This window comes from Planococcus citri, chromosome 3, assembly GCF_950023065.1.
Source record: "Planococcus citri chromosome 3, ihPlaCitr1.1, whole genome shotgun sequence".
NCBI classification, from domain to species: Eukaryota; Metazoa; Arthropoda; class Insecta; order Hemiptera; family Pseudococcidae; genus Planococcus; species Planococcus citri.
Window position 1 is genome coordinate 76,328,315 of NC_088679.1, and position 26,857 is coordinate 76,355,171.

The window sequence follows — 26,857 nt, forward strand, 5'->3', positions numbered from 1 at the left end:
TAAAATTACTCTTTTTAAAAGCATAAAATATTTGAATTTTTTTCAAAATACACATACCTAGTACTTACGTACATAACAAACAATAGTTGGCTATTTATTAAATCACATTTTATGAAATTTAAATTGATTAAGGTGCTAGAAAAATATTTTGATAGGTACATACAAAATTTTAATAGACTCACACAGCAAGTGAAACATTACAGAAAAAGAATATGAATAATGGTCAAATTGAATCAAAAACAAAAACAAAAAAACAATAAACAAACAAGCAAAACAAAACACCACATAATTGTACGAAATATAATTCAACAATTCCAAAAAATTAGTTGATATTCCTGCAAAAAATTGAAGCTTTTTAAAACATTGTACCCACATTTTAAATTATAGCAGGTACCGCGAACTGATCATTATTTGTAGCAGGTATAAGCATTTGAAAAATGAAGAAAACTGAAACATAATATTAGGTAAGAAAACGAAAATCTATCAAAAATGTTTAAATTAATCATTCATTAAAAAAAATCTAATCTAAATTTTAAATTCAAACTGATTCAACATTCAAGAACCCACTTACCAATATCACAAATGGCAGACAAAAATGACAAACACATCCAAAACAGAGCATAAGCGCCAAAATTCGAATACAATGAGGATGACAGAAACCTGGAACAAAAAATAAAAAGTAAGTAAGTAAGGTATAAAATACCGTGAAAGCCGCTTAATATTATAACGTTTATCCCCAGCTCAATTTAATACCTAACATATAAAGAGGGTAATAACACAAAACCAATTGGAACAAAAAGTGAATTTTTTGACTTATCTACATTTTTACATTGTTCATTCGGACGTAGTATTTGAACACATTCTACCTCAAAAAAAGTGTATCAACAGTCATTGAATTAAAATTTTGTAAAAATTGCCAGAAAAAGTATTGAAAATAGGTTAAAATAAAACTTCAAAAATGTATTTAAAAAAGTAGGTACGAATTAAAAATTTTAATCAGAAAAAACTTCTGAAATTTCAGAAAAATTGGGCAAAAACAAGATGGTAAAGTGCCAGAAACATTTAAAAAATACATAAAAACAAAAAAAAACAATAATAAGTTCAAAATAATAACCAATCACAATAACAGATAGAATTTCATCTACACATCAAGCACATCAGAACTAGTTGGGTAGTTTGAGAGACTCTGAGATCCTCAGTGTTGACCTCTATAGATGCTCAAACCAGTTTTAGATTTCTCATTGCACAATCTACATATTAACTCACCTAGTTACTGGTAGTCCCCTGGTACTTAATGTGTAATATTGCTAAATGCACTCAAGATTTTTAATTACATGACCAAGCTTGCCTCCATGCCCCTAACTAAATCAAAAAGGTTCACAATGTCACAAATTAAGAAGTACTTACATTACACAACAGCTTCATCCTATGGAATTGACCCAACTGCTTCTCCCGCTATAATATGTATGATGCTTGATGCACGCCATCGCCAGCCTTTAGTGAAGTTTCCAACCGTGAAAACAGAGTAGGTATTCTTTATTAGCAGATCTGAAAACAACAAGAACTCTGGTAACTTGAAGCAAAGTAAAGTCTGAAACCATCAAATAAGCTCAAGTAAAATTCACTGATAAATATAGAAAAGGACGAAAGGACCGAAAGGAAGAAAGGACAAAAGGATGGAAGGATGAATGGACAAAAGGACGAAAGGACAAAAGGACAAAAAGAAGAAAGGATGAAATGATGAAATGACAAAAGGACAAAATGACAAAAGGAGGAAAGGACAAAATGACAAAAGGATGAAATGACGAAAGGATGAAAGGATGAAAGGACAAAAGGATGAAAGGACAAAATGACAAAAGGATGAAATGACGAAAGGACAAAATGACAAAAGGATGAAATGACAAAAGGACGAAAGGACAAAAGGATGCCCAGTTGACCACATGCTAGCAAAAAGCTAGCGTTTTATTCGCGTTTTGATAAGTTGCTAGCAATTTACTCGCTTTTTGTGGCCAGCAATAATTGTCTCGCTAAAAGTAAGCGATTTTCTTGCAGTTTTTCGCTAGCAAATTCAATTCTAGCAATTTTCGAGCTGTTTTCCAGCGACTCTCAGCTAGCTTTTACTTCAATTTAACTTGCTCGCCTTATGCTAGCGTATTACTGGCGGATACTTGCTCGCAATTCTATGCTAGGACAGTTCAAGCAATATTCTCGCATATCTCAGCTAGCTTTTACTTCACTTCATACATGCTCGCCTGATGCTAGCGTATCAGTGATGGATACTTGCTTGCAATTCTATGCCAAGAAAGTTCAAGCAATATTCTCGCATATCTCAGCTAGCTTTTGCCTCACTCTATACCTGCTCGCTTAATGCCAGCGTATCACTGACTAATATGTACCTGCTCACAGTTTTATGATAGGAAACTTCAGGTAATATTCTTGCATCTCTGAGCTAGCATTTACTTAGCCATCTGGCTCTAGAAAAATGTAAGCATATCTCTAGTTTCTGCATCTGGTGACTTGGCGTTTTCTTTGTAGTCAAATGATAGGAACGTGCTACCAGATCTTACGCATTTCTCACCAATAAACCTTTTTCTGCGTTATTTATTGTAGCAAAATGCGAGCAAGTATCTTTTCCATCCCTCAGGCGCATACAAAAATCATTAAAAATATTCCTGCATATGACAATAGGAGTAATTGCACCCCCCCCCCCCGCCGATCTTCCGGGGCAACTTTTTTCTTTAAGGGGACAGCAAAATTTCATCAAATGGACATGGAAAGCTGTAATTTACTCTACACTCCAATTTTAACACCTTCTGAAGACGACTTCAGGTGGGTTCAAGTCATTTTAGAGCCTCCAGTAGGCTTTTGAAACTTGAAATTCCCACAACATTAATTTATCAATTGGAGTTGGCAAGCTGAAATTTACTTCGCAGGTTTCAAATGGTTTTGAAGCTTCCAGCTACTTTTAGGAAATTCCAATTTTCCAAAAAACGCCATACAACCTTCGAAAAGTCGCTGGAGGCTCCAAAACGACTTGAAATCCACAAGCAGTCGACTTCGTAGCGTATTAAAATTAGTTTGCAGAATAAATTTCGACTCTCCATCTCATTGTCAGTTTAATGAAATTTTGTGAAAATTTAAAGTTTCAAAAATCTGCTGGAGGCTCCAGTAATTTTCAAAAAGGTCGTTGGATGCTCTTAAAATGACATTAAATCCACCAGAAGTCGTTTTCAGAGGGTGTTAAAATTGGAGTGTAGAGTAAATTTCAGCTTTCCATCTCCATTTGGCATTTGATGAGATTCTGTGAAAATTTAAAGTTTCAAAAATCTGCTGGAGGCTTCAGGAATTTTCAAAAAGTCGCTGGAGGATCCAAAACGACTTGAAATTCACCAATAGTCAACTTCGTAGCGTATTGAAATTAGTTTTCAGAATAAATTTGAGCTTTACAACTTCAATTTGAGTTTCAAAAATCTGCTGGAGGCTCCAGAACTGCTCAAAACAAGTTAAAACCGTTTCCCATCGATTTGGCATGTCGAAAATAGGGTATATCCCAAATTTCAGGTTTCTTGGTCAATTTGGTAAAATTTTGATTTTTTCTCACATTTTGGCCAAAATTTGTTTTTTGAAAATTCACCAAAAATCGAAAAAGGTACTTTACCATTTGAAATTTTGACAGGTGATGAATTTTTGCATGATCTTTCGATCTACGTTTGTAAGGTTTGAAAAATTTCGTGCACGTCCTATGTTGAAACGCAAAATCTGCGATTTCGGCTGACCTTTCAATCAAAATGGCCGCCATTTTGTAAGTAAGGCCAATTTTTTTCAGCAAGTTTGCTTTAAAATGTTCCTTAGGATGTCCCCTTTAAGGAAAAAGTTGTCCCGGAGGATCGGCAGGGGGTGCAATTACTCCCATTGCCGTGGACTAAAATGTTGTTCAAATGTTTTTGAAATTTTTCATTTTCATGGTTTGTTTGATATACTTCATTTTCAAATTTTAAATTTTGACAATTTTTCTATTTAAAAAAAAACTTCATTTTTTATTTAATAAAGAGATTTTTCAACCTAAGCGCTAGCATAATGCTAGCGAATTGCTAGCGTCGATCTCTCTCATGGTATAGTTTGCTACTCTTAGATAAAGTGTGTCATCAAGTTGAATATAAGCTCAAGGTGGTATCTTGTTGAAAAGTAAGAAGAGTGACATCACTCTTCTTATACTATCCCAAGATGCTAGCGTTATGCTAGCTCTGAGCTGGGACAGTCGCCTAATTTTTGGAATTTCCTGGAAAACTACCACCTGCTTAAGGTAAACACCCAGAATTTTTAAAAATTAACTAATAGTAATTACTTTACTGATCAAAGTTTTTCTATGCTAGCAAAATGCTAGCTTCTTGCTAGCATAATTTGCGCTAGCAAATGGTGCCGGAATATGAGACACTTTTTGCAAAAATTGCTAGCAAATCAGTCGCGATTTAGTCGTATGTACGTAGCAGAATGCAGAGCAAAGTGCCAACAAAATGCTAGCTTTTTGCTAGCTTTGTGCCGGCTACGTGCTAGCTATTTGTGCGCAATTCTGCTACTCTAATGCGACCTAATCGCAACTGATTTGCTAGCATTTTTTTAAAAAAGTGTCTCAAATTCCGGCACCATTTACGCTAGCACAAAATTTGCTAGCATTTGGTCAACTGGGTGAAAGGATGAAATGACGAAACGAGGAAAGGATGAAATGACAAAATGACAAAAGGACGAAATGACAAAAGGATGAAATGACAAAAGGACAAAATGACAAAAGGACGAAAGGACAAAAGGACAAAAGGATGAAAGTATGAAAGGACAAAAGGATGAAAGGACAAAATGACGAAAGGACAAAATGATGAAAGGACGAAATGACAAAAGGACGAAATGACAAAAGGACGAAAGGACAAAATGATGCAAGGACAAAAGGATGAAAGGACGAAATGAGGAAAGGACAAAATGACAAAATGACAAAAGGACGAAATGACAAAAGGACGAAATGACAAAAGGACGAAATGACAAAAGGACGAAATGACAAAAGGGCGAAATGACAAAAGGACGAAATGACAAAAGGACAAAATGACAAAAGGATGAAAGGATGAAAGGACAAATGACCATTATAATATAATTATTATGATAAAGACAAAAAGACAGAAAGATGGAGAGATTGAAAGACAAAAAGGTGATGAAAAGACAGAAGGAAGAAAAGGCAACATAAATAATATACAAAAAGACAGAAAGTCGAAAAGACAATGGAAATAGGAATAGACAAAGAGATGAAAAGGTGATGGAAAAACAAAGAGATGACAAAGAGAAGAACAGACAACAAAACAAGGAAAAGACTAGAAGATGAAAAGACAAAAATATGAAAAAAACGAAAATTCTCACAAAGCAGCTAGGTGGCCATGTGAGTTAGCACAACCAGAACTTGTGAAAAACTGTGGTGAGGGATCCATCCTCAACAACAGCAAATTTTCAATTTTTTCAAACAATTATCCACTTAGATTGTCTTAGGAAATGGCACGTGTGTTTTCAATTGTTCCAACATGAATGAAACATTGCATCTATATCACATTCAGGAATTTGGTCATCAACAAGTCATGTTGCCCACTTACCCAGTAAAGGTGCATTGTCTGTCATCTTCGAATTCAGCTGTCATCTGCATTTCTGCAGGATTGATAGGTCCTCTGAATATCTTTAGGTACCTATGCAGTATACATGACTTTGACAATATGACATGGGAGTTCTGTTCTATTATTTCACTGGTTAAGGATTGCATCGGATCATCTTGCCTGGGAACATCCTTCATCTTCATCATTGGTATCCAGCTGTTCATACCTATTATATTTGTACTTCTCATTGCAGTGCACTAATGTCCAATACTGTAAACATGTCAATAATACCACATGCTTAATGTCAGGAAAAAAGTATCAACATGGAATTTTTCTTTTCATTGGTAATTAATTTTTCCTATCTAGGGGTGAAAAGTACTACTTTTCCAACCTCGCGAGAATCGCTCGGATGTAAAAATAAGTACTTTCCACCCTCGTTCAGGAAAAATTACTTCACTAAACTCGGAGAAAAAGTGATTTTGGACGAGGGTGAGGTTTGTGACCCGAACGAAGTGAGGGGAACAACTCACACGAGTTCAAAATCACTTTTTCGGTCCTCGTTGTGTAATATACTATTTAATAAAAATAAAAGAAGCAAATATTGTTCATTTGTAAAACACACATATTAGTCTTAAAAAAAAAAAAAAAAAAAAAAAAAAAAACTCCAAATACATACCAGTCAAATAGTAAGAGAAAATTGTTAAAATTGTCACAATTAATTACAAGTACCTACCTATTTCTTATAGCTCATACAATGAAGTTATATGACTAACATCTTTTAAAAAGTACCTCAAATGACCCTTTCATGCTTGAACCTAGTTTTGCCCCACCCTTCCCTGAAGACATCCGGCCCTGTTTTTGAATGTCAACAAGAGTAGAGTCTATTCTCCATGAAATTTCTATAAGAACACATCCAGAATCCTAAATTGAGAAGTGATTAGGTAGGAGTATTCACGTTGAGAAACAATAGGTAGGTTTGAAACAGTGATCAGGGGTCAAATTATTGCCTATCATTGCACAAAAGAGTGTTGAGAAATTACTTTCATGACAATCTTACTTGGACTTGGTAAAACCCTATTTCTAACATGTCCTTGCGCATATTAAAACAGGTTAGCGTGTACAACGTCACCTTGGAAATATAATCACAAAAGATGAAATACATATTTTAATTCGCAATAGAATTACATTTTCACAACTCAACAAATATTGTAGTAAAACAATTTGCTACTACTGAAAAAATTAAAAAATTACGTCTTGGACGTTGCTTCAAATTCAGCACAAGCTCTCGGTTTATTATCAACATCGTTCAATATGCCTTGGATTTTCCAGTAAAATTTTGTACTGTCTGGATATAATTTCATTACATCGTTCACATTAACGGTGGCATTTTGTAAAACGTATTCATTCTAAAACAAATAAAATTATTTGTGGTAATACTCGCTCACATTTTAAAAAAAAATCGAATAAAACATTCAAATAATTTCTGGGCCTATATTTTCTAAACATTACTTTCTTCAAAAGAGGGCACTCCGGGCGTGGTTGGATGGAATCGATCACAGCGGTCCAGACTTTACTTTTGGCGAAAAGCACGTTACAAAGATCCTTGATGGTGAATTTACCCATCGATTCGCATTTTTCTCCAGACGGGTCACATTTTTCAATCATGACGGTCATCTGAAAAATTATCATAGCATTACAATATAAAATTCTAGAAAGAAAATAAATCACTGATGTGTTCGAATTGGGTAATATTATAACTCGTGAAAATATTTACATTAGATACGTTGATATCTTGAAGCAAATCGACAACAACGGTCAGATGACTTTGATCATCGTGAGTGTCTATTTTGATATCTTTGACGATATAAGTCGTATTGGAATTATCACACGAGTAAGCTTTGGCCAAGTGTAATTTGAAACCCTGGCCCTGGAAAAAAATCGCACAATTTAATAAATAATAATTCATCCTACCTCAGTCCTCAGTGACAATGCAAAAAAGTTGAAAATATAAAAAAAAACTTACCGCAGATTCGGCATTTTGACTAAAATGCAAAAAAATCACCACCAAGGTCGCACTCGCGATATTCATACTTATTACTGTCAACTAAACTGTGAATAACCACGAAAAAAAAAAATACCAGTAAAAGTGTAACACAATAGTATTTCCAACGAGTATTTATAATTTTTTCAAGTTCAAATTATTATAAAATTCGCAATTTGATCAGATATCGGTTACCTTGGACGGTCTATACATATGATTTGGCTGAATTTAAGTGCCTTAATTATAATCATCGCGATTCGTTATTTTTCAGTCGTTTCCTCTGCTTAATGAACGTCGATGTTCATCAACGAGCGAGATGAATATCGACTATAAAACTGCAAAAATGACCAGTCGACTAGTCATTACTGACAGTATTTTAAGATCGCTTATCGAGGCTGAATACGAAAAAATTATAATGATTGTTCTCCTTTTGTACCTACACTTCGAATACAGACTTCAATATAATCAGATCGGAATTGAGTGTTGCATATTCGGGATCTTTGTAGGCGCAAATTTTTTTTACCTGAATTTTGAGTTGATTCGTTTCTTAGAAGGGAATCTAACTTGATCGTATTTTAATTTCAATAGAATTTTTGTGCCAGTTGAATTTTTTAATATCGAAAAATTTAACGTTAAAATCCATTGGAAAAAAATTTACTTTGATTTTTCAACAAATTATTTTAATATACTGGCTGATTCATATGAAAATTTCCAATAAAATTTAGCATTCGTTCAAAATAGTTTGGCTCCCTGATTTCTGCCCAGAAAATTTCTAAACCTCAAGTACATAAAAAAAAAAAATTGAAATAAAATTACAAAATTTTTCACAAAAAAATTAGGTAGGTACTAGAGGTACCAATACTCCTGAGTCAAAATTTTGGTAAACAACCACATTTTCAAGAAAAACGTTCTCCTGCTCCTCCCAATGTTAGTTCTCGGTACAAGAGGTATCCTAAGTATTCCTCCTTTGATGAAATTATAAAAAAAATCACAAAAAATTAAGTACCTACCTACTGTGCTACAATCTTTCCAAATGATAACTATCTACCATTTTTTTTTTTTTTTTGAAAGAAAACCTTTTTTCTACTCATTTAGCAATATTGTTTCCCTGTGGCCCATTCTCAAAATGAACTATTGAAAAATTATTTCAGGAGATTTCGAAGAATATATCTAAGAATCGACATTATCAAATGAAATGAACATTATATTTCATAGCAAGTAAATAAAATAAATAAAAAGCTTAATTATTTTACAAGTGTTACAAATACAATATAGATAACACTCGTGGCCGTAAGATAGGGCAAAAGCCTCCCCCAGCCAGCACTATTCTTTTCTGTCCTGGGCGATCTTTTGAAAATGGTGATGGGTCAGTAGTTTCCTAAAGTCGTCCCTCCACCTGCCCACTGTTTCCCTTGCCTTCTTGCCCCTGTATTGAACCAGAAAGTGACTTTTTGTGTCCATCTGTTATCCCTTAATCTAGCCACATGACCCCTCCCCCACCACCATTTTTTTGATTTTTATCAGTTTGACTGCGCTCCGATTATTTTTTAATTTCATTTCAACTGTTTTGAATTTAATCCGATTTCTTTTTTTAAAATTTAGCATGGATCTTTCCATTAAATTTTGAGTACTTCTTATTTTTTGTTTTATTTTTTTTTGATATTGTCCATGTTTCAGAGCCATACGTAAGAGTTGGGAGGACACATGTGTTGAAAGTTTCACTTTTTATTTTTTCTGAGAAGGTAGGGGACCTTTGAAAATAAATTTTAGCGACCAAAATTTATTCCAAGCCAGAGTTATTCTTCTTTCAATGTCTTCTAGTTGGTTGTTTTTGCATGAAATCTTTTGTCCGAGATAGATTACACTTTCTACAGTTTCAATTTTTTCTCCATCAATGGTTACGTCGTAAGTATATCTTTCATCCACATTGTTAAGCAATTTTGTTTTTGATAAGTTCATTGCTAAACCTGCGTTTTTTCCCCTTTCATTCAGTTCTGCTATCATTTTTTCAAGCTCCTGTTTTGTCCCTGCTACCAGTATTACATCATCTGCGAATCTCAGGTTGCTTAAGCAATCCCCATTAATTTTTAGACCCCTTTTTTCCCATCCCAGATCTCTGAACACCTCCTCCAGACTGCTATTGAACATCAGGGGCGACAAGGGATCCCACTGTCTTACTCCCCGCTGAATATCTTATTTGTCCTTTCAAATTTGTACTTGTATGTAGTTCTCTTATGATCCCAACAAAGAAGGGAGGGACCCCCTGTCTCTCCAAGGCCAACAGCAGAAATTTATGTGTTAGTAAGTCAAAGGCTTTAGTGAAATCTATGAAGGCTAGGTGGAGTTCTATTTGATACTCGTTACATTTTTCTATTAGCTGGTTTAGGACCTGAAGATGATCAATTGTGGAAAACCCTGAGCGAAAACCAGCCTGTTCTCTAGGTTGATACAAAAAATGTCCAAGTCTCCTCTCTAGAATTTTTGAAAAGATTTTAGAAATATTTGAACTTGAAGAAATAGGTCTGTAATTATTGATTTTGTCCCTTTCTCCCTTTTTAAAGATTAAAATGATATCTGAATGTTTCTAATCTTTGGGTATCCTTTGTTCTTTCAAGATTTTATTAAAGAATTTGGTCAGCACTTTTGTAACTATTTCCTCTCCTATTTTAAAGCATTCATTAGTAATTTTGTCTGGGCCTGGAGATTTGTTGTTTTTTAAGTTTTTTATAGCCCACTCCACTTCTCTAGATAGTATTTCAATTTTCAGGCTCCGAAAACTCTATTCCTAGTGCATTTTCCTAATGGATTCAAATGATTTTTGTTTTCATATAATTTGGAATAGAATTGAGTTGCATGTTCATTAATTTTATTTCTATCATCAATTCTGTTATTCCTTTCATCAGAGAGGTAAGGAGTGTAAATTTTTCCCAGACATCTTTTTTTTTCAAAATCTGCTTCAAGCTTTTGGTAGATTTCATAGTTTTAAGAATGTATTTTTCATTTTTTTCCTTATTGAAAATCCTCAACTCTGATTTTATCCTTTTACACAGTAGATTCAATTCTATTTTTGTTTTTGTTGTTTTATGTTTTCTGAGTTTTAGTTTTTCTCTATTCTGAATCAAGATTTTTATACCATCTGGTAATTTGCTGGGATTTAGTGTTTCATTTTTAGTGTGCGTAGCACACTATTGGTTTCGCTTTGAGAAATGAAATTTTATTGGAACTGAATGTTCTCTTAAGCTATCCAACCGTTTTTTGTACCTATTGGACACCATTTGAGAATCATTAAGGCGGAGGGAATAGATTAATTTTCATTCAATTCGGATGGGTAATTGCTGAGTAATTGCAATTTTAGTTCATTATTTTAATGCATTAAATCCTAAAAAAGGGAAAAGGGGACTTGTAGAACACCTGCCGCTCATTGTACCCTGCTATACCCCCAGTCTATTCCATCATCAGCTGTGTTTCATTGTACCCTGTTACACCCCCGGTCTGTTAGCTGTAAATTCCAAGTGGGCGTGGTTTGGTGGGGCGTTTACCAAACAAATATATTATTTTATTGCCTTAACCCTCGTAGCAAAGTTGTGGCTGAGTGGTTAGGGCATGTAGGTAGGAATAGGAAATTTAGGGACCCAGGTTCGAATCCCCGTGAGGTAAGTAGGTAGGTGACGGATTTTTCGTAGGAAAATTGGATAGGTAAATGCTTTGGAAGTTAGGAGTTACTATGTAGTATATGGTAATGGGGCAAAAATAATGCTGAAACTGAGTTATGAATTATGATATCATTTGCTAACTAAAAATTCATTTCATTAATTTTTTGTCTACCTATAACCATAAGTATAAAGTAAGAATTACTTGACATGAATAATTTTTAACTTTTTACTTATAATTTAAAAATTACTTCAAAATGAGAAATTAAACTAATACGATTTAGTAAAAATTATTAAAACAAAATGATTTTTACTATTGGTACCTATAGCAAAATTTATTAAAATGATAAGTTTTACTATACGATTACAGTAAAAATTATTGAATGGGATCTGGTACTTAATTGTGAGTATTTAGTTAAATTTTTTTGTAAAAATTACCCATATTTTTTTCGTGTAATAGGCAATGCAAATTCTTAACGTAGGTATTTTATAAGATTTAATTCTTAATTTAGAATAAAAAGCAAGTTCTGAAAATTGGTTTGAAAATTTATAAATTTGAAGACAATGGAAATTCTAAAAAAAATAATATGAAAATTTGTATTTGAGACGCTGAGAATTCCAAAAATTGATTAAAAGTTCTGTAAGTTGCAGATAATGTGAACTTGAAAATTATATGAAATAAGTATTGTAATATTTATGAAGAAGATGAGAATTCTGAAAAATTGGAGGCAATGTGAATTCCAAAAATTGAGTAAACGTTTTACAATTTGTGGACAATATGAACTTGAAAATTGAATTTGAAATTTTTTAATTTAAAGACAATAAGAATTCTGAAAAATTATTCAAAATTTGACTATTTAGAGGCAATGTGAATTCTAAAAATTGATTGCAAATTTCCTAACTCAGCAGCAATGCAAAATTCTGAAAATTTATTGAAAACTTTATGAAATTGTAGCGATGGGGAATTCGGGAAATCGATTTGAAATTTTGTAAATTTTAAAACAATGCAAACTATGAAAAACAACTAGAAATTTCTTAATTTAGAAGCAATACAAGCTTATAAATTATTCTGAAATACCTATTGTAATCTGGAAAATATGAAAACACTGAAAAACAATTATTATTTTGAAGCAGTGAGAGTTTCAAAAATTCTCATCACTGTGACATGGTTGATTCACTTATGCACTACCTAGATGTAATAACGGTTATAGCTGTAGAAAAGGCAGCTAGCTACGCACACTTTGCAGCTAGCTGTCTAGTTTATTTGTGTGTTTTCATTGGCATATTAAGGCTTTCACTATGAGTTCGTTTATGTAATCTATCTCCCCATCCCAATCTATTTCACTGAGACTTTTGTTTAGTTCATTTTGGTATGCATGCTTATTTTCCTCTGAGGGTCTTCCACAATGTTTATTGGTTAGAGTTTTTTGGAGTTTTTGAGGGTTTTGGAGATATTTTGAGTTTTGAGCCTCCAGAGAGCATGATATTACTCTATGATCAGAATTTGTAAGGAAAATTATAAATAACCTCAAAATTTGTGATATTTTTTGAGTTTAGATGGGTTGGCATATAGTCTATTTCACTTTTAAATTCGTGGTTAAGGTGCTTCCCAGGTCCATTTTCTATTGTATCTTTTTTTGAACAGAGTATTTTGACAAAATCTTACCAATCGCCATCCTCTATCATTCCTCTTACCAAAGAAATATGGGCCCAAATTTGCTTTTTCCTCTTCGTTTCTCTTTCCTATTTGGCTATTAAAGTCACCCATTAAGATGATTTGATTGTTTGAATTTTCTCTTCAATTTTTTCATACAGATGGTCTTGCAAAAAAAATAAAGTAAATTATGTGAAATTTTTACGTTTTTTTTTACCCTCCAATTCTTAGATTTGGGTTTACTTTCATCAGAAATATAATATTGTTGAATTTATTTTTGACCCCTTTGCACGATGAAAACTGAAACAAAAATTTAAAAAATCAATATTTTTCGGATTCTTTTAAAATTTTAATCCTTGGATTTGGCCGGCCATCTTCATCAGAAAAGAACTATTTAATGTTTTCAATTTGCTCCCCTCCCCACCCCACGATTAAAAAGATGAAACCTTGTCCCTCCTTGAGTTTTTAAAAATAATTTGATAATTTAAGTTACCTCGATTTTTTAAGTTTTATAGCAACTAGATGAGTTGAACTAGGCAATATTATTGTTTGGTTGACCAAGAAATTTATTTCAATAATCGATCACTTTCGGCGTTGATTGCCAATTGTTATAATGATCGGAAATGTCATATCAGAAAAGTAGGTAAGTATGTTTTTTCTTGAAGAGAAGTAATCTAAAAGAAATCTGAAAGGAGATTGAATGAAAAAAAAAAAAAATTGGGCCGCTTAATTTTTTTATTTCTTCAGGTCTCTATGTAGCTATAGCCAACATTGCTGAGGGGGAGGGGGAATGAAGAAAAGTTTTGCTTGAAAAAATAATTATCCAAAAGTATTCTGCTCAGAGATGAAACATTCTGAAACAATTTTTGCTTACAGACATCAATTTTTTTATGTTTTTTGATATTTTTCAACTTTGAGGGGCTTCATACAAAGGACACCAACATCATTTGGGGGACCACGAAAGGGGTTTACTAAAAACGTGGTTATTTGAAAGTACTCTGCCTAGAAACGAGAAATTTTTAAAAAATTTGTACTTATTGTATCAATTTTTTTATTATTTTTTTCCTGCTCATTTTTTCGATTTTAAGAAACTTCTGATTTTGACTGAATTCATTTTTCATTTGTTTTTTTTTTGATTTTTTCAACTTGGGAGGAGGGGGCTACCAGCACCACTTTTTTGCAGAAAGGGAAAAAATAAAAAATATAGGGAATTATTTTCCCACCCGTGATAACAACTTGAAGAGGGGGTGGGAAGGGGAAAATTCCAACTTCGTAGAATATATAAGGTGTGCGCCCTCCTACTGTTTACGCATTAAGCCATACTAAGTAGGTACATTACGAATGATAAGCTAATTTCCACACACGAACGCTCATAATCATTTGAAATTCGACATGAAACGAATATTTTCTTCCAGCAGTTCGCATTTTTAATTTTATTCCCAACTTCGCGAGGCCTACTACGCATTATTTCTTCTTTGAAATAGTAGATACGTAAAAAACCACTAAAAACCACCCACATCTCTCGCCTGGGGTGCTGAATGTTTTCTATTAAGTATTCAGCAATGTACATACTACGCATTTAAACGTCAACTTTTCGAGCAATTCGATTTGAAAATTACTCCCACGAATGCTTCATACACAATTGTGTAAAACGTACTCGTAAGAACCCGACAAATTACCACGAAGAATTTTCGAGTGCGTATTTTTCGGAAAATTTAAAAATCAATTAAACACTTTTATTGCAGGAACGTTTGTTTTGTTGACTTTTTCATTCATACTACGAATTATGTACCTACTCGTATGTACAGTATTTATCGTATTACTCAAACTTATTCGGCGAAAATATGTACATATCAGCGGAAAGTGCTTGGGAATTTTACCAAGATGAGAAATATTGCTCAATTACGAATGTAACTTCAAGTACATATCTATCTACACTTCACAAGTTCAGGTTTGGGTAAGTTTATAGCTAGGTGTTTTGTGATCCTTCAATAATATGTACAAATAATAGGTAATATTTCACGAATACTTGGCAACGTTGCATTATTCGAATTCCATTCAAAATTATTTTAGGAGGAAAATTTTTATTTTTTTTTTTTTTAAAAAGTCCAAAAATTTGTAGGTTATATTTTCTACCAAAAAAAAAAAAAAAATGCAAATTTGCTTTTTAAAATAATATTAAAATGAAATCGAGCTAAAAATAAGCGTTCTTCGTTCATCCCCCCCCCAATTTTAATGATCAAATATTTGAATGTCTGAGACATTTCATACTCAGATCCCACCCACATCATCGAATGAGAATCCAAAACTGCAACCAGAGCCCTTTTAGCCACCACAAGCATCAATAAAAAAAATAATAACTGAAAAAAATTCGCAGTTCAACATTTGTCAACACAAAAATGCCACTTCGACAGTACATTTCCACCACATTTTCCATTTCTATAGGCCTACATCTACACACAAACGACCTTTAAATTCGACCATGAAAAAAAGGTAGGTACCCATACCCCAAACGCTTGCCTGACACGATCGAGCAAATATCTCGTCAAAGGTAAACATCGTTAAATCACACCGGACACATCAATCTGTACCGTGCCATTGTTATAAAAACACCATCGTATGAAGAAGAAGAAGATAGCAAAGGTCGAGAAAATTCGTCGACTAATGAGTTCTAACTTTTAGCAGATTTTCATCAAATTCAAAACCTATAGAGATATAGGTGATAGAGGTGCGTGGCCATGGCCAACAACAAACGTCGATATTATTTAATCTGTTCGTCGTTCGAAGTTCGCCGCCGGTACTCCGCCTATTCCTATTCGATTTTCGAGAATATACCGCGAGCCGAGAGTGGAGAGTGTCGGTAAACAAAAATAAATCTCGAAGCGTCCGTCGTTGCTGATAATTCTCGATGCATAAAATCTCGTCCATTTGCCGGCTCGTGTCAATAGACTGTTTGATCGAGGTGCTGACAACACGTTCTGATTTTGTGTGTCTATAGTTTTTCGGGTTTCCACTCGAGTCTTTTCAAACCTACTTATAATTCGCACCAGAATATTCGAATTGTTAGTTTTTGGCGCGGTTTATAGATTTCGGTGAATTTTTTCGAGTTCGTGGTATCGTATTTTTTTGTATTCTATTATTTTGCAAATATGCCGGCTGTTTCGTCTGTTCCGCTGAAAAAATTGACCAGTGGACAAACCATACCGGCTATTGGGCTGGGCACGTTTGCGGTGAGTGTTTTTTCTTCTCTATTCTGAAATTTACCCATTGTTATTCGTGCAAGTAGGATCGATCAACTCGTCGTCCTTTCGTCTTCGGAATTTTTTCACAAATAATCTTCCAAGAGCAAAATGAAATTCTGTAGTTTTCGAGTTCGATTATTTCTTTGGCGAACTTTTGGTCAATTTTTTTTCGTTTTTTTTGTGATTTTTTGAATTTTGAAATAATTTTATAAAAATAGCTATAAGATTGCTCGATCATAATCTATGCTTATTTACATTCAGAGCTAGTTTTAAAATATCTAAAAATTGCCATAAAAACTAAAAAAAAAATGAAAGAATTTTTAAAAAATGAAAAAAAATTTTGGTAACTTTTTCAAAAAATGTTGCATTTTTTTCTAGATCAAAATTATCCAAATACAAAATCCAAGGTTGAAACATTGAAATTAATTTTTGAATTATTTTGGGAACATTATTGCTTGAAGTTACTTTTTTATACAGGGTCCGCCAACGAAGTGTATCACATTTGTTTTTCAAATAAATCGGCAACACTGATAGCTACAACGCTGGTAAACGCATCATTTGATAGCCAAAACTGCACATTTTTTTTTGGTAAAAATTTCATTTCTGCTGATTCACTTGTAAGGATGCCCGAATGGAATGAACAACATTACAGTCATTACATACAGAGTGGCTAAAAAGTTTGTTTCGATTTTCACATTTCAAAAAGTTTTAGTTTTTTGCCAAAAAATCAAAAACTAAGCATCCTAGAAAAAAACTAACGATTTCAAGTCGATTGGAAATTTAATTCTCTACAAGTTTCCTCGACTTCATTTTTTCGTAGGACGCTTCGTTTCGCCTCCAGATCGATTTTTATGAGCTCAGTTTGCAAATTTTTCAAAAGTTCATTTCAAAAAGTTTTAGTTTTTTGCAAAAAAATCAAAAACTAAGCATCCTAGAAAAAAACTAATGACATTAAGTCGATTGGAAATTTAATTCTGTACAATTTTCCTCGACTTCATTTTTTCGTAGAGTGCTTTGTTCCGCCTCCAGACCGACTTTTATGAAACGCAGTTTGCAAATTTTTGAAATGAACTTTTGAAAAATTTGCAAACTGCGTTACATAAAAATCAGTCTGGAGGCGGAAAAAAGCACTCTACGGAAAAATGAAGTCGAGGAAAATTGTAGAGAATTAAATTTCCAATCGACGTAATGTCGTTAGTTTTTTTCTAGGATGCTTAGTTTTTGATTTTTTGGCAAAAAACAAAACTTTTTGCGATGAACTTTTGAAAAATTTTGCAAAATAAGCTCTTTTGTTAATTCTATTCAGGCATCGATGAAATTTTTACCAAAAAAAAATGTGCAGTTTTGGCTATCAAATGATGCGTTTACCAGCATTGTAGCTATCAGTGTTGCCGATTTATTTGAAAAACAAATGTGATACACTTCGTTGGCGGACCCTGTATTTCCAAAAATATATTTTTTAAATTTTTTCTTGAAATACAATGGCAGGGAGGGGGGGGGGGTAATCAAAATTAGTGGCTTGCAACTTCAATTTAGCCCCTCTCCCACCCCCAGGAAGTAAATACAAAAAAGGCCCGCTACACAAAATGCGAAACATTTTTTTATTTATTTTTTTATTATTAATCCTCGTGATGTGATTTACCAATATCTTCTGTTAAAAAAATATAGGGATCTCAATTAGAAAACACGGTCTCAACAGCTTTGGAAATCGGCTACACATTATTCGACACAGCTTGGGTTTATAGAAACGAAGTAGACGTTGGAAAAGTGATCAGGAAGAAAATCGAAGAAGGAGTTATCAAGAGAGAAGACGTCATTATCATCAGTAAAGTAAGTTCTGAAAAGTGCAACCTTTAATTTTCAAACTAACTACCCCTTGTGTCTAGGTAGTAGGTTAACATACTTACTGGGGTGATCCTGATTTTGAAAAGTTGGAATTTTGTAGCTCCCACCCCCCAAAAACATGACCTCCGGTGAGAAAATAATTCCCTATTTTTTATTTTCCCATATCTGTAAAAAAAAAGTGGTGCCAGTAGCCCCCTAAAAGGGGGAAAAATCAAAAAAGTTCTATTTATGAAAATTTTTTGTTTCTGCGCCAGAATGTTTCTAAATAATCCCCTTTAAAGAAAAAAATTTCCCCGGCCCTTCAAACCATATTGGCCCCCTAGTAAGGAGCCTCTCAAAGTTGAAAAAAATCACAAAAAATGATAAAATAAATAAAAGTTATGGAAAATTTGATGAAAATATCTCATTTCCACATTAGAATTGTTCTACATAACCCCCTTTTCAAGAAAAAACCATTGTTGGACCCCCAAATGATTTTGGATCAAATATTATAAATTGATGTCTAGCTGTAGACATTTTTTGGAAATTTTTTATTTATGTGCAGAATCTTCCTGAATAAGCATGTTTTCAAGAAAAACCTTCCCCCGGGTCCCCCAAATCATGTTGATTACCCTTAAAGCTCTTCAAAGTTGAAAAAAAACAGAAAAAAAAAATGAAAAATTCATATCTATACAGATTTTTTGATAATGTTTCATTTCTGAGCAGAGTACTTTTAGATAACCACTTTATCAAGAAAAGCCCCCTTTTGTCCTCCAAATGATGGTGGTCCATTTTTATGAGACCCCCACAATTGAAGAATATTGAGAAATATGAAAATTGATGTCTATAGATAGGTACTCGTAATTAGGTGAAAACTTTTCATCTCTGTGCAGAATGCTTCTAAATAATTCTTTTTTCCAGAAAACCCTTTTCTCATTCCCCTCTACAATGCTCACCACCTACATAGATAATAGAGATCCACAAAGTTGAATTTTTTTTTGGAATGGGGGTGAAGTCTCCTCTGTAAAGATAGTTTTAAGTCATGGATGCTTTAAACTTGAAAATTAAATTTCATTTATAGGGATTCTTGACGATTTTTTCCAAGTTTTCAAGTCTTACATTACAAAATATCAGAACGTCAATAAGTCTTCTGTGAAAATTTGACGTAAGTTAATTTTATTACAAAACGTCCACTTCAATGTTTCTCAAAGTCAAAATTCAGAAATTTGTCCTTTTTCTACAAGCTTTTAAAAGTCTGACATACGTGTAGGTAGTATTTTTTTGATGAAGATCGACAAAATCTAAGGATTAGAATATGGAAGAAAAAAATGTAATAATAAGTATTTATCTTTTTTCATTTTCTTGGGAAGGAGACATTGACAAGTTCCACTTTTTCATCATGTAGACAGGTCATAAAATATTTAACAGTATTTCTAATGAAAATGGACCAAATCCAAGGATTATGATGTAAAAAAAAGTAAAAATTTCAATTTTTCTGATTTCTTTTATATTTTAAGATGGGGAGGGGGGAGAGGCGTGCTCTCATTTTTACTAACGTGATTGAAGAAGTTTTTCTCGTGAAACCCGACAACAATTTAGGGTGTCATTAAATATTTTTTCACTAGTACATATGAAGGCATAAATATGAGCTCTCCCCTCTAATCCACTGGTTAGTCTTGGGTGGAGATAGGGGGGGGGCTAAAATTGGTATATAAGTTGATTTTACGTAAGTAGGGACTCAACTGAGGTGTTAGAACTAGAAAGTTCACCATTTTAAACATTTTGCCTGATACTTCGATTTTTTCATATATGTACCACTTACCTATATGGGAAAATTGGGGGGCCCACCGGCACGACTTTTTTTTCACCTAGGGGGCTGAAATTTTCAGGGTATTATTTTCTTACCCGAGGTCATGTTTGGAGAGGGGTGGGGTGGGAGCGAAAAAAATCGAAAATTTTTTTTTCACTATACAAATAAGGAGCATCCCAGTACATACCTATCTATATCTACTAACAAATTTAATAAATAACAACTAGGTAGACTTGGTTGAATTTTCTGAATGGAAATTTTCAGATTATTAATTTTCATCGTCGAGTATCAATATTAATAATATAAAATTATAGTAATTAGTCTGCCCAAAAATTCAGTCGATACAGATAAGATTTCCTGAAGTAAAAAAATCACAATTTTACATCATTTTTTAATTTGAAGAAAAAAAATCATTTAGGCTGCTAAATTTCAAATCAATGCCTCTAATACTCGTAATTATTGTTCACGAAAGATAATTGGAGTAATTTTTCAAATTTGTGACCTCTGAACTACCTCCCCTTTTTTCAATATTACATAAATACTTAGCCAAAGTTTTTGGTTCTGAAAACAAACAAAATACGTTTTACGATTCCAGAGTATACCGCGGAAATTCACTAAAAATGTAGCCATGTACCCCCCTCCCCCGCTCTTTCTCTCTTCTTAAAATTTCAAAAAACATTTCCAAGTACTTCCCAAGTTATTCATCAGCGAAAAAGATGAAAATGTGCATGGATTTATAGTATGAAAAAAATTGTACAAGCAATGATACCTATAAAAAGTTTGTTTCAACGTCATTTTTTCGTCTTGCCCCCCCCCCCCCCCACCATACCTCTCATTCTTTTTATCCTGTGAAAATTTTTTGAAACATTTCCACGATTCTCTGAAAATCTAGCCATGTACCCCCCTCCCCGTGTATAATTGTCATTATTTTTATCTTGTGAAATTTTTAAAAAACATTTCCACCCCCCCCCCCGGTTTCATATTCTTCAGCATTGTAAAAATTGTTACGGATAGTATTTGTTTTCAAAGATTTCTTTATCCCTCTCCCTCTTTTCGAAAGTGAATAAAAAACTTTTGCAATGTTTCTCAATGAATTTGCTGATTTAATTTCTATCTTTTTTGGAAATGATCTATCCTACCCAAAAGGTCTAAAAGCTCGTTTTAGCATCATTTTTCGTCTTGATCGTCCCCCTACCCAATATTGAAATCACATCGAAACAAATATTGATATTTTTTAACGATGTTCCATTCACTTTTGGGTTTTGATTTTTCCAAAAAAATCTATAGCCATGAACTTTTTCTTTCCTTGTAAGGTTCATAAATAATTTACCCCTCCCCCTTCATGTCTATCTTTCGGCAAATAAGGTAGAATGTGCGTAGATTTTTCAAAAAAAACTATTCACGAATTCTTGATGATTACTAGCCATGGAACTAACGTTAAGTTTGAGGTATTTTTTTAAATAATGTTCCACTCACTTCTGGGTTCTGGAAAAAAAAACAGACCAAAGCACGACGACATTTTTCATGAGAATCTAACTCACTGTAAAATTATCTAAATTTTTTTGCCAGTTTCTGACATTTTCAACCCTCTCCTTCCCATCTTGAAGGGGAATGCCTTCACCGCCTCCACATCCTCAAATTTTGAATCGAAATCGAAAACTGATGCTTGTCTTAATGAAACTTCTTTTTTTTCTTGTTTTTTGCACATTAAATATTCCGCAAATCTTTTGGGTTCTGCAGAAAAAATACAAGTTTTACCCAAAAATAGATATGGCGAATATTTTTCAACAAGTCTATATCCCCTCCTTCTCCTTCTCCTCTCACTCCTTCTCCTCTCACTCCTTCTCCTCCTCCTCCTCCTCCTACTCCTCCAAAAAAAGAGAAGAAATAGGTATATAATATGCATAGATAGGTACCTATGTAAACTTTTTTGAAAAAATCAACTCAAATAGCTACCTATTCATTTTTGTATTGGAAAGTAAAAATTTTAAATTTTAAGTCAAAACTTTCAACCCTTACTCCGGTCTCTCCTCGTGAAAAAATACTCAATTTTTTTGCCGAAATACAAACCATGATTAAAGAAAGGAGGATGCAGTGCGGAGGTGAAGAGGATAAAAAAATCATTAGAGGAGGAAATCGTTTTTTTTTTTGATAACCCAATTTTTCACACACGTTTTTCTACATAATTATTCATCAAAGACGAATTTTTATTTAAAATGTAACAAGAATGAAATTTTGAGTTTTCGACTCACTTTTTAAGGTACCTCTACCTATACAGTAAGATTGAAAAAAAAACAGCCCATTTGCTGAGAAGTCGAATCGATAATCATTAAAAATTCACATCGATCAATTTCATAAGCTTTTTTCAATTAACTAGGTACCTAGCCCTACTTTTCTTTTTTTCTTTCTTTTTTTCTTTTTTTTTTAAATTAAGGTACTTTCCTCATCATTTAAAAAAAAAATTTCTCATTTTAATCAACTTATTTTTTCTACAATTTATTTAAAATTTTTTGGTAGATTGAATCGTTTGAAATTGGTGGGTAAGTAGAGGGAGGTTAGGGGAGATGAACTAATTTTAAATTTTAAGTTTTTTTCACAGTAAAGTGCTGTAAAATTGAACGAAAATATCGAAATTTTCGAAGCAATTTTTGAAATTCATCATTTTTGTATCCAGGATGATTTTTATATTGAATATTTTCATTTTATTTTATTTTTCAAATTAATTATTTTTGCACAATTTTCAGCTATGGAACACGAAGCACAGACCAACGGAAGTATTACCAGCCATTAAACGTTCGCTAGCTGATCTCGGTTTGGATTATATCGATATGTACCTGATTCATTGGCCTTTTGCCTGCAAGGTTAGTTAATTCATTAGTTACTAGAACTCCAGGTATAATTTTAAATAGGCGAAGGCACGTTTAGTCACTTAGGGAAACTTCGTCTAATTCATGGAAGTAGTTCCAATTTTCAAAACTATTCCTAGCACCTTCTCCTTCGCTTTGGAGAAATGATTGAATCGAAGTTCGACCGTCGAGGACGAGTCGAATACTGAATTCGAAAACAACTTGACATCTTGACTTTTCTGCTCTTAAAATTAATTATTCGATAGTGATACTGTTGATAATATTGGTTCAAAATAAATTTGTTTACTTGCTAAGTATTTGAAACCGGTTCTAGATGGTCGAGTCGTAGGGCAGAGTGGAAAAATACTCGGAAATGGTTGAAAATATTCAACTTGATTTCTACTCGTAGATAATTGAGCACTTCTATGTACTTGTACTTACCTATATCTATAAAAATATGAATCGAAATATTAAATAGGTGCCCAGGCTTACTAAAACAATTGCACGTACACGTGGTATGCTATTGTTAGCTCACAGATATCATACACTCACATTTTTCAACCAAATATACATAATTATCGGTGTTTATTTCCGCCGTTTATTAAACCACGTTGGATTTATCCGAACGATAACCGTAGTTACCTTTGGTAATTTTATCACGTCGATAACACATTAAAAAAAATCATTGTTTAAATCATAAAATTGAACCAGTGACGCGTGAATTAATTAGGCAGTACATGTTGAAAACAAAACAAAAATAATGCGTATCTCTTAATTATTATCACGTTGTTTGAAAATGTGGCCCAATCCTGCTCATTTGATTAATTTTTATTACGATTTACGTACGTGTATAAGAGAATAGGTTTAGTTTAGGTGAAATACAAAATATGTAGGTACTTACTAAAATGCGAATCTGATTACTAATTACAGCCCGCAGCCAACGAATACGAATTGCTTGATTTCCAAGAAGACGACGTACGACTCGAAGACACATGGAAAGCTATGGAAGAATTGGTCAGATTAGGATTGACGAAGAGCATCGGTTTATCGAATTTCAATAGCTCGCAAGTTCAACGAATATTAAACATAGCTGAAATAAAACCAGTAGTAAATCAGGTACGGAGTTCAATCTTCATTCTTCAATTAGTCAAAACAACCTTACGCAGATTCAAAATCTGTATACTTAACGTTGTTTCAACGGTTCTAAAATATTATTACTTACCTTCGTTCGATCGTATATGTGTAGGTTGAATGTAATCCGTACATAAATCAGAAGAAATTGATTAAATTCTGCAACGAGAGGAATATCGAAGTGATCGCTTACGCTCCTTTCTGGACACCTTCTAGTCCTTGGATTGATAAAAATGTTCCCAGCGTGTTTAGCCAGCCGATCGTTAATGATTTGGCTCTGAAATATAAGAAACAACCGGGTCAGATTATCTTACGTTATTTGGTAAGTACTTCGAGTTGATATTCAATTAATAATATATTCGAACAAAAAAAAAAATGCAAAATATTAAAAACATTCAGTTTCGAGTTCGACTTGCTCAAGTTCTAATTCGTTGTTTTTTTTTAAAAATTAAAAAATTAATTTTTAATGCATGCTGAATTTTTCATTTTTTTATTTTTTTATTTCTAGATTGAAGAGTTGATTTTTATTTTTTTTTCAATTGAATGTTCAAAAATAAATTATTTCAATTTCTAAAACTAATCGTTGAATTTTTTCACTGTTTTCCAGACTCAACTAGGCGCTATCCCAATTCCTAAATCCGATCATCCGGAACGTCTTAGACAGAATTTCGAGATATTCGATTTCCAACTCAGCGCCGAAGATATGTCTAAAATGGATGAGCTGAATATGAACAAGAGAAGTTGTCCTTTCGAACCGTAAGTTTATTATTACAGTAGATATTTTCTTTCAAAACATTAATAATAATAATAATAACGATCCTCGTATTATTTTAGCATTAATACGTAATCGTATCTTATTATTTTATGTTTATAGAGCTCGTAAATTCAAAGAATATCCGTTCGGGAGTGAGTACTGATCGTGGGGTATTATTGTGAGTGGCATTTCGTACTGGAAATAAAATATGAACCAGGGATGCGTATATTACGTATACTTTCTTTGTACCTACCTAATTGATATTTTGTGTCTTTATGATAATTATTCGTTTAAGTGCCTAATTTAGAGATTAAGCCTACCTACTATAATTCCTAGTCTATTTACGTGTGTTTATTTTTAATGTGAGTTATTTTATTTTTTAAAAACTGAAGTGATTATAAGTAAGAAAATTTTCATATTTAATAAACCCAATTTGGAATTTTTAATTAGTTTTGTCTGTTTTGTTGAAATTTTCACATTTTCAAATATATTAGGTACATAACATGATTTTTCAAGGCGAAAGATTTTCGAGCTTAATCTGAATCTAAATCTTGTTTACTAAAGAATTGTGGGCGCTTGAAAAAAAAAAATAATCTATTTGAAATTTGTTCGGTCTACCATAAAAAGTCGTATAATAAATAACTAAATCAAAACAATAACGAAACGTATAAGTAAAAAAATACCGGCGCTAAATCAATAAATTTTAAGCAATTTAGTTGTTGAGCACTACGAAGTACGTACTACGTATCTATTAACTTGATTAGCGTCATAAATTTTATGAATCATAAAAGTATTCGAGCGAATTTTAGCGCGGGAAATACGTATTATCAATGTAAAAGTAGAAGTACCAAAATGTGAATAGGTAGGTCAGGTAGGTGGCTTATCGACAATTTTCAAGTACACCCACTTCTTTGTATACAAACAGTTGAAAAATATTACCCTACTTTCATTAATGACATTTTTTGATGTTTTAATATTTGTCTCCAGGAATTTGATAGCTTCCTGGCTGAAGGCTCCAAAAAAGTCAAATTGTGATTGTTTTCGAATCAGGTGATCGTAGAGACACACCAGATGATGTGTGTCGAAAAAAAAAAAGCTCGTAGTATAACTTCTTTGAAAATTTGATTTTTTCACATTTTCTGGAATTTTCCAAATTGGACAAAAATTCACTTTTCAACAAATATTGCTGGAATTTCGCGATAACCATCAAAAATGACCAAGAGAGCGTCTAATAAGCATCGTCCAAGTTATAGGATCTGTAAGGTTCATTTTCTCCTCTTCTAGAGCGATTTGACATTTCTGGAGAAAATTTTAAAAATTTCTAAAGGCTCCAGAATGGCTCAAAACTAGTAGATGTTAATATATGGAAGTTGAACATTGAAGGAATTATTCGCATTTATTCACTTTGCTAGAAAAAATTGTGGAGGGGGAAATATTCGGAAAAACCCAAAAACTACCATAAAATAAAAAATTAAATTTTTTATTTTGAAGTTTTTGATTTTTCACCAAGAATCTTGATTTCTTTGAGGGTAAGAAAATATAGACTAATTCAAATCTTCTTTGGCCATCTGGATATCGGATTCATGCACTCTCGTTCTGTTGGAAAAATAGTGATGGAAATATTGGTGATGTCAAAATTGATATCTCTCGCGATTCTATAACTAGCTCATCGAGATCTCAGGATCGGACGAATTGCGGATGTAAAATGGGTTCCCTCCCCAATATTTACATATTTATAATACGTGGGGTTAAAGTTGGATTAATTGAAGCTTGAGCTAAGATATGATTGAACTTTCAACGGAATGATATATTTATGGTAAAGTTGGAAATATTCATTGAATTCTCAAAGTCACGAAAGTTGAATAAAAGTCCAAGACAAATTCACATTTAGGACATTTATTCTTATACTTAAGGGATAAAACAAAGACAAATAAAAAGGATCGCAACCCTGGGGAATTCTGGGAATACTTAAACTAGGAGCAACAAAAAGGAAAATAAATATTAAAAAAAGAAAAAAGAAAGGAAGACACCCTGAGCGATGCGTCTGAACTTGAACCTAAAATGCATGTCCTGAGCGATACGTCATTTTCAAACAAAAAAGAAAATAAAGAAAGACAATGTGAGCCAAGGTCTTGAAACTTGAATCTAAAGTTGGAATGTAAACCAAGGCAACTTGTTATTAAAGCCTATCTCTGTGCATTTCAAAGAGTGATCCGAGACAGCTGAAGATTCACTAATTGACCCATAGGGACTTAACTTGAGAAACGATGTCATCGCAGAT

General features: G+C 33.1%; 2 protein-coding genes and 1 long non-coding RNA gene across 3 annotated transcripts; 1 reads left to right on the forward strand and 2 right to left on the reverse strand.

The window, feature by feature from the left end:
- On the reverse strand, nucleotides 1-23,730 carry LOC135839346 (uncharacterized). The gene is made up of 5 exons (XR_010557577.1): nucleotides 23,593-23,730; nucleotides 5,628-5,894; nucleotides 1,408-1,548; nucleotides 572-660; nucleotides 1-447 (listed from the first exon to the last, which is right to left on the reverse strand). It is a non-coding gene; the product is annotated as an uncharacterized LOC135839346 (long non-coding RNA).
- LOC135841532 (uncharacterized) lies at nucleotides 6,777-7,794 on the reverse strand. Its single transcript, XM_065358532.1, has 4 exons — nucleotides 7,648-7,794; nucleotides 7,399-7,551; nucleotides 7,134-7,298; nucleotides 6,777-7,030 (listed from the first exon to the last, which is right to left on the reverse strand). Exons 1-4 carry the CDS (start codon nucleotides 7,711-7,713, stop codon nucleotides 6,872-6,874), a joined length of 543 nt encoding a protein of 180 aa, XP_065214604.1. The 5' UTR covers nucleotides 7,714-7,794; the 3' UTR covers nucleotides 6,777-6,871.
- Nucleotides 15,843-25,022, forward strand: LOC135839345 (aldo-keto reductase family 1 member B1-like). The gene is made up of 7 exons (XM_065355340.1): nucleotides 15,843-16,199; nucleotides 17,880-18,041; nucleotides 22,590-22,706; nucleotides 23,622-23,807; nucleotides 23,938-24,144; nucleotides 24,430-24,578; nucleotides 24,697-25,022. The coding sequence occupies exons 1-7, from the start codon at nucleotides 16,119-16,121 to the stop codon at nucleotides 24,737-24,739; spliced, it is 945 nt and encodes a 314-aa protein (XP_065211412.1). The 5' UTR covers nucleotides 15,843-16,118; the 3' UTR covers nucleotides 24,740-25,022.
- Nucleotides 25,023-26,857: the final 1,835 nt, after the last annotated feature.